The sequence below is a fragment of the Malus domestica genome, chromosome 15, assembly GCF_042453785.1.
Source record: "Malus domestica chromosome 15, GDT2T_hap1".
Classification (NCBI taxonomy): domain Eukaryota; kingdom Viridiplantae; phylum Streptophyta; class Magnoliopsida; order Rosales; family Rosaceae; genus Malus; species Malus domestica.
The window spans coordinates 20,876,456-20,884,863 of record NC_091675.1 but is presented as its reverse complement, the minus strand read 5'-3'; the positions used below and the strand labels follow the sequence as shown (position 1 = coordinate 20,884,863).

Below are 8,408 nucleotides of genomic sequence, written 5' to 3'. Positions count from 1 at the left end.
GTTGAGACCTGATAGATCTTCCGAATCTCTCACTCGATCCCCCTCATTCATTTCACCCCTCGAAAACAAGTAGTTTCTCCATTGACTTGTCAATCTCTCTCTCTCTCTCACTCACTCACTCACTCTCTCTCAAACACTACAGTATATAGAGAGAGAGAGAGAGATAGCTAGCTAGTTGGAGTTGCATGGAACAGTGAGAAACTCATAAGCAGCAGTTGGGTTGCTCAAAATATCCTAGTGTTACTCCGCTTCGGATTCTGGACCTAGCTTGCTCCTACTTATCGTTCTATCCATCCTCGCCATTTGGCTTACTCCAGGGTTTGGAACGTTTGATCTAGCTAGGTTTCTACAACTAGGGTTTTACATAAACATCACAAGGAGTTCAGGATAGAACCAAAAGGTTCTTTTGCTTTTTGTGAGGATGGGATGGGTTTTGGGATGTTGGGTTTTGGTGGGAATTCTTGTAGGATCATTGTACTGGTTTAATGAGCAGAAGAAGAACCAGAACAAGAACGAGAGGGAAAATCAAAAGGGTCAAGTTCCAAAAGGAAAGTTAGGTTGGCCTTTGATAGGAGAAACCATTGACTTCATTGCTTGTGGCTACACCTCTCGACCTGTCAGCTTCATGGAAAAACGCAGATCTCTGTAAGAATTCTCTCTTTCTTCTTCTTCCCTTTTCTCTACCCTTACTAATATTAGATTATTTTGTCAGAAAATACTGTTTCCTGATTTAATTTCTGGGAATTATGATGATCAAGTATCCAAGTATTCTAATTAAAAGCACATCTCTCTCAGATCATATGAACATATATGTTCTCTCCTGCTTATGCTTTCAATGATAGAGATAGTATTACAAGTAGCATGAGATCAATTAATTATATTGTACTTCAATGAACTTAAAACGAACTCCTGCTTTTTGATGATTTTCTTTTCAATTTTATAGTTTTTTTCCCAGCCATTCAACCATGATTAATTGATGTTGAATAAATAAAAATATAATTTTTAAATCCCAAAAAGTTAAGGGTTGGATCGGTTCATGTGTGGGTAAAAGAGATTCGAGTTGGTAAAGGTATAGCTTTTAATGGGAATCATCTAACATGTACCAGAAAAGAGAGATAAGATGAAAGAAAAGGATAACGATAACCGAGTGGTTCAATATCTTAATGTATGGAGCGTTGAGTTTTCATTTATGCATTCCAGATTTGAAACTTTTTTTCTTTAAATTATTGTAATAGTTTCGAATCCTTTTTGCTCCTATTAATAATAATAAATTAAAAGAAAAAAAATAACCGATGGAAACTACTAAATATTATATAAGGTAATATTAGGAAGATTAAATTTTTAAATCAAATATTATAAATTATATGATACGGTTGTTGATTATTAGATTATTACTTTAGTGTTAATTAATGCTTAGTTTATATTGATGACACGTCATTTGATTTATGAATTAGTTTAAAAAATTGGTCTCTCTAACGTTTTCTCATATATATATATATATGTTTTAGTGGCTTTTTTTCTTTTCAAATATATATGTTTTAATTATAAAGTGGTAATCAACGACGAGACATGAAATCATGGTTTTATAGCAAAGTTGTTTTTAAGAAATATTATTATTTTAAGTTGCACTAAGAAGAGGAAAAGGTTTAAATTTGTGATACAGTGAGTTGAAGAGTAATATTCACCATAAAAATCCACTTGTATGGTTAAAAGTTGTTATTAACAATATTTATTTTCCACCCTAAGTTTTAAGTTAAAATTTCCCTTTACAAAGTATCTCTTAATAATACAAAAAAATGAAAAATAACGCACTCATTACATTGCGCCGTACAAGTATTTTTCTCTACTTATAAGTAGGAAGTCTCAATTTTGATTCACTTAGATGATAAATTCGATATTTAATTATTATAATAGGTCATATGTGTCTTCCACCTTCTTCGAGTAAAATATTGCGTATAAAAGAACATTTGTTAACCACCCAAAATGATTTAAAAAAATAATTGTTGAGTTAGTTGGATAGAATAATGTATTTGCTTGTTTGTTAAAGCTTTTGAACGCATGCTTACCGCTAATTTAAAAAAAAGTACATAATAGAATATTGTTTTATTAAAAAATTTAAAAACAAAGAAAGTAAGATATTATTGGGTTGGCAGGGCAACAAGAGAGTGTTACCAACAACTATGTAAATAAAGAAAAGAAATAAAAGAATGGAATTTCTTCATTCATGGCTGACGGTGACCATACCAGAAAAAAGGAAACAAGAGTGCGAAAGGAGCAACCCCAAGAAGTTTAAAGAAGGAAAGAAAAAGCCTGCTACATACACTAATTAGCTAGAAACTAGACCTTCCACCGATCTCTATTGTTTTCTGCACTTCTATACTAATTATAAGTTAACAACACTTCCTATTCTCCATAGATTTCAGCCTCCCAACAAAAATGACCATACATATCATGTCATCAATTCAAAAGTAGCAAATTTAATTGCCATGAGTTATTGGATTTTCTAGTATCTATCAGTGTATATATAGTATGCAACGGGTTTTTTGATAATGTATAGTTTACACACAATGTGATTTTCTAGTATTCATCAATATATGGTATACATTGACATCCATGATCGTGTATATGTACTCGCAATAAGATTTTTTAATATGTATCAGCGTAAGTGTATTGGAATTCTTTACTGTTAGATTCTTGGTTGCTCAAATTCTTAACTGATTTTTTAATATGCATCAGCGTATAGTGTATTGGAATTCTTTACTGTTAGATTCTTGGTTGCTCAAATTCTTAACTGTATAGTATATTCAACCCTGTGTTCATACGATACATGTCATAAGCCGGAGCATGCTAGAATTTTTGAGTAGCAATCTCCCTCTCTGAATATTTAGGTATGGAAAGGTGTTCAAGACAAACATATTGGGGACTCCTATCATAGTGTCTACGGATGCTGAGGTGAACAAGGTGGTAATGCAAAACCATGGAAATACCTTCATTCCTGCTTATCCGAAATCAATTACAGAACTGATGGGAAAATATTCAATTCTCCAAATAAATGGAAGCCTTCATAAGAGAGTGCATGGACTCATCGCTGGTTTTCTGAAATCACCACAGTTCAAAGCTCGAATCACCGCCGACATCGAAAACTCAGTCAAGCTCAACCTGTCTCTTTGGAGAGACATGCAGTCTCCCATTTACGTCCAAGATGAAACCCAAAAGGTCCCCCATCTATGTCTCTATGATCAAGAAGTGCATTTTATATGCCAAAGTAAAATTTTGAATAAAGTGAACCATAGTAATTGGTTAAAAATAAAATAAAATAAAATAATCATATTAATTGGTTACAACATAACATTGCTAGATACACGATAACAAAACATTATGCGTTTCACATAGAGAAGTGCAAATGTAAGTCCTCCAATTGCATGTGAAAATTTTGGGGTTGATGCATTTTGGGCATGTATTAACAACCGAGATCAGTTTGCGTGCATTAGCAACTAACTGTATTTTAGTACTCTTCTTTCATCATACGTGTGAGAACAGTGATAATGTATACTTTCTTTTTGGGCGTTTCAGATTACATTTGAAGTTTTGGTTAAAGTATTAATGAGCATTGATCCCGGTGAAGACTTAAACCTTCTGAAGAGAGAATTTGAAGAGTTCATCAAGGGTTTAATTTGCATACCTATCAAGCTCCCTGGAACTAGGCTGTATAAATCTCTCAAGGTAAAGTACGCGTGTATTATATGTGTTTACAGTGTATGGTTATGACTGCGGGTTTGTCGCTCAGTTGATTCACTCTTGCATCCGTGATCTCAAGTTCGATTTCCGCTGCTCCAGCACGACTCATACTTAGGGTTGTGTTTCAATTATTGGTCTTATTTGTGTGGATATATCATAATCCATATGCTGGCAGGCTAGAGAGCGATTGTTGAAGATGGTGGGGAAAATTTTAGAGGTGAAAAAGATGGCAATGGAAAATACAAATTGTACCCAAATTACAATTCCAGTCAAAGACGCAATGGATGTGCTGTTACGTGAAGGTGGTGAACAAAACAACGAGACTCATGGCCTGCCGTTGGATTTCATCACCGGAAATATAATAGAGATGATGATCCCAGGAGAGGAGACTGTTCCCATGGCCATGACCCTAGCGGTCAAATTCCTAAGTGACAGCCCTGTGGCGTTAGACAAATTACGGGTACGTACGTATATCGCATCAGTTGGCATCACAAGGCATTTTCATTGCTTCTTAATCGAACGGCTAGAATTCGTTTTTATACTGGGTCTGTGGGCCCAGTCACTTTTATCTCTGAAGTATTTGACTTCTTTTATAAAAGTTCCCTTCGTTTCATTTGGAAACTCGAATGCATGCACTGAGTGAGACACGGAGAGTTTGTGGAAGCGAATGGGGCCCACTTTGTGGTGATGTAACGGTTTTTATCCGTAGGATTTGAATCCAATGGCTGCTGGTGAGTGGTGAGGACCACTCTTACAAACATGAGAATATTCTCATCACCTCAAGTGAATGTAACACTCACCATCCTATTTATCACAGTGGAATGAGTTTAAGTTTTGAATTATGTGTACTGAAAAGGCATAAATTACAAAATTAAACTCATCCAATAATAATTAATCCACCTGAGCATTACCACCACTTGGGTGACGGTTATGTGCGAATTTCGACCACTAGGGCATAGTCATACATTCACTATACGACACTTAGATCGGCTCAGCAGCCGTATTGTTAGTTAAATTTTGATAGTGTTTATAGTCCATGATATACTGTATGAATTACATCATTGCGAAAGTTCAATATGAGTGTCAAACTGAGAATCCAGAACGCGCATTTGGGCAAAAAACGAATATATATATATATATATATATTATGTTTGCGAGATTATCTCACTTTCATGCGAGACAAAAAAGTTCGGAAAAGAGTTGGGTTGCATGGGTAGGGCTAAAGGTAGTTCATTTGAAGAAGAACACCGTGGAAGATGAATCTAATAACTGTTTGATGCTCTGTGCATTGTCACAGAATAAAACCTTTTTGTTTCTTTTCTTTTTCTTCTTCTCTCTGGCAATAAGAACGCTGAGAAAGGGGGTGAAAAAGTGAAATACTTTGAGTGAGTTTGATATTTTTAGTAGCATTGCTGTATATCTACAAAAGTAGGTTTCCATATATGCGTAAGAATTGATGAACATTTCAGTGAAAGGAGACAGATGAACTTGCTTTTCTTCAATTTCTTGTTTCGATTTAAAAGTGAAAGCTTCTGTTGCGTGCTTTTTGTTATTATTTATTTATATTTGCAGGAGGAGAACATGGAATTCAAGAGGCAGAAGAACAAGTTTGATTCCTCGGAAAATTATGCATGGACTGATTACATGTCCTTGCCATTTACTCAAAATGTGAGTCACAAGTTGTTTCAAAGAGAATATAAAATGATTCTTCATATTATTTCCTACATTGTTTTTTTCTGTTAAAAATTAAATTTGAAGGTGCCAAGTTTTTGGAATGGACTGTTCTAATGATTCTACGACATTTAAGTGCTATACTAACCATCTCAAAAGAATGATGGGTCTATAAGGGTGAAATGACGAGTCTATAAACGTATCATTATTTCGACAATCAAGATATTTAGTTTTCATTTTAGCCAATTGCCCTAACTTTTTTATTAATTTGTTTTTATTAAGGTGATAAGTGAGACTCTTAGAATGGCAAATATCATCAATGCTGTTTGGAGAAAAGCTCAAAGGGATGTTGAAATCAAAGGTATATAAGACGACTTTTTTCAAGTGTCAGTAATATCTCTTTTTATGTTTTGCTTATGAATTTATGCTGGTTTTTTTGTTTTTTTCCAGGTTATCTGATACCAAAAGGATGGTGTGTCTTGGCATCTTTTACTTCTGTTCATATGGATGAAGAAAACTACAAAAGCCCATATCAGTTTGATCCATGGAGATGGGAGGTAAACTCCTTTCTTTTTTTAGTTTTAATTGATCTGATCCTGTTTATATCACTTGATAATTCTCCTGTAAATCATGTTAGTTATCTCTTAGACTTGTACCTAGATCCCAACACTTCGTAATTCTGATCTGATGTGCTCAATTGAAGTTTAAATACAATGCAACAGCCACTAAACTTTCGTAGAGCATGTAGCTCGAGTGATTAAGAACATTTACACTGCACGTTTACTTTACAATTCACTTTTACCATTACCGATGACTCCCTTGCACTGCCAACAATTTCCAGCACTTTAACTGTCAAGTTGGATCGCACCAACTATCCTGTTGGCTTGCTCAAATTATACCACTTGAGATAATTTGCGCTGGCAAGATGGGATAGTTGGCGTAATGATGATCCAATCACGTGTCAGTCGAATCAAAGATCAGATCTATTAACCTTTAGTTGTACCGCAAAGCCAACAAATTATAAATAGAACGTCCGGTTTCTGATTTGTTAAATGTTCTATGCTTATATGTTTTCTTTGACAGAAATTAGAAGCTGCTGTAAACTACAACACTAGATTTACACCATTTGGTGGAGGACAGAGGCTTTGCCCTGGTTTGGAGCTATCCAGGCTTGAATTATCAGTCTTTCTTCATCATCTTGTCACTAATTATAGGTATTAAAATTGTTCCTAATTAAAAGATTGTTAAATAAAACCCAATTGCTGCAATTTCCACTTGCTGATATTTTTTTGTTCTTCAATTCAGATGGGTAGCTGAGAAGGATGGCCTTGTTCACTTTCCAACGGTCAAGATGAAGAGGAAGCTGCCCATTACAGTCACATCCATAAGCACTTAGGATGTTTAATTTTATCTGTACAAATCACAACCTGTTGAATAAACGAAGAGTTGCTAAGATCAGTCACACATGTGGCGTCACAAGCATGAGCGGTCAGGACTGGCTTCCACTTCGTGCGTCACAAGCTTGTATGGCCAGAGTTGCTAACATGTACATGCGTGACTAATCCTAGCATTTTCTGAACCATAAAAGACCAATCTTGGTATCTAACAAGTCCCCATGTTAGTTGGATGGCCTATATATGTATTAGACCATCTCCAACCCTTGGGCTAAAAGCCAAATTTTTTAGCCCGGAAAATTTAACTTCTAGCCCAGAAACATCTTTTCTGCTCAAACCCTTTTGCCCTAAAATTTTAGTCCGGAATTATCAAAGAATGAACTTAGGCTAATTTTTTTTAAATCAATTAAAAAAAAATGTAGATTATTGTAAATTAATTTTATGAACATTTTAATCTAAAAAAATTTAAATTCCGATAAACATTTGGCATTTAGCCTGGGGGGAAAGCTGGGGGGCATTTGGTTCAGAAATAACATTTGGCATTTAGCTTAAAATTTTAACATGGGTTGGAGAGTGTTGGGGGGGTAATTTGGTTTTTAGCCCAGGTTTGGAGATGGTCTTATAGGGTAGTAATTGTGTCACTATCTTGTAAATTGCAGGTGCTTTTGGGCCCTTTGGCAGGCTCCTTTATCTTGCCCTTCAAAATTTGTATGCAATTATACAAGTGGGGATTTGTCTAAGTCCCCATCCATTAGTTTTTCTGTTTGCATTCATCCGATGACTTGAGTTGAGTGGTGGTTATCTACTCCAAGAAAGATATGTTGCCTTTGGTCCTATTCAGCTGCGTACAGCAGGCTCCAGTTCCAGTACCGCCATTCCATTAATTTTAATCTGGTGGAGCCACGCATAGTACCATAATTGTAACAAGGTGACCATGGCAAGTTGAAGCACGCCATGTAGGTTGTGGAGCTAAAAATAATCAACGCGTGGATTTTTGGATGAAAATGACAAAATTACCTTTAGATAACACCGGAATTACATCGCTCGAGCAGTGGACAATCATTTCTCAATTAAGTCAAAAATGCTCAAAATAGGTATTTATTTATAACCTATTTCATTCATCCTTATCATACCTTCTTCATAAGGTAATCCCCAAATCATTTCTTTTTTATTATTGTTGACCCTAGAAACTACAAAGCCTACGTGGCGCGCAGGCCGAGTAATCTATAAGCTAACTACGTCCTTCGGTGATTGCGGGGCGTGCCAACTCGTCGGCCGAGCTCGGCCGAGGAGTAAATTTGTTGATGTTGCTTTGGGTGCGCGGCTGACTTCTGCGTCTTGCGATTGCGGCCGAGAAAGGAACACGTCTCGGCCTCTTAGGTTCTCGAACTTGAAGACAAGGTTACTATTCTTACGAAGTTCAATATCAAATTCGGCTTTCAATGTGCCGAACGTAATAACGTGTAACACCTCACTTCGCCGAGAAGGCTGATGAGATGACCTCGACCAATAAGGGTTCAGAAACCCTTCTCGACCGAGACTTGGATAGGTAATCAACCGTTCTCGCCGCAGTGCTGTTGATGCCAACGGAAGATACTGCGAGAC

At 36.0% G+C, this 8,408-nt stretch overlaps 1 protein-coding gene across 1 annotated transcript; it reads left to right on the top strand.

Moving 5' to 3' along the window:
• Window positions 1-7,018, top strand: LOC103431557 (3-epi-6-deoxocathasterone 23-monooxygenase CYP90C1). The gene is made up of 9 exons (XM_008369726.4): window positions 1-645; window positions 2,889-3,216; window positions 3,574-3,723; window positions 3,914-4,198; window positions 5,311-5,406; window positions 5,692-5,770; window positions 5,860-5,966; window positions 6,493-6,623; window positions 6,715-7,018. Exons 1-9 carry the CDS (start codon window positions 422-424, stop codon window positions 6,803-6,805), a joined length of 1,491 nt encoding a protein of 496 aa, XP_008367948.3. The 5' UTR covers window positions 1-421; the 3' UTR covers window positions 6,806-7,018.
• Window positions 7,019-8,408: the final 1,390 nt, after the last annotated feature.

Coding starts and splice junctions, on each gene's coding strand:
- LOC103431557 (XM_008369726.4), top strand. CDS start 422: ATGGGATGGGTTTTGGGATGTTGGGTTTTGGTGGGAATTCTTGTAGGA. Junction 3,217..3,573: donor TCCAAGATGAAACCCAAAAG/GTCCCCCATCTA, acceptor TGGGCGTTTCAG/ATTACATTTGAAGTTTTGGT. Junction 3,724..3,913: donor GGCTGTATAAATCTCTCAAG/GTAAAGTACGCG, acceptor ATATGCTGGCAG/GCTAGAGAGCGATTGTTGAA.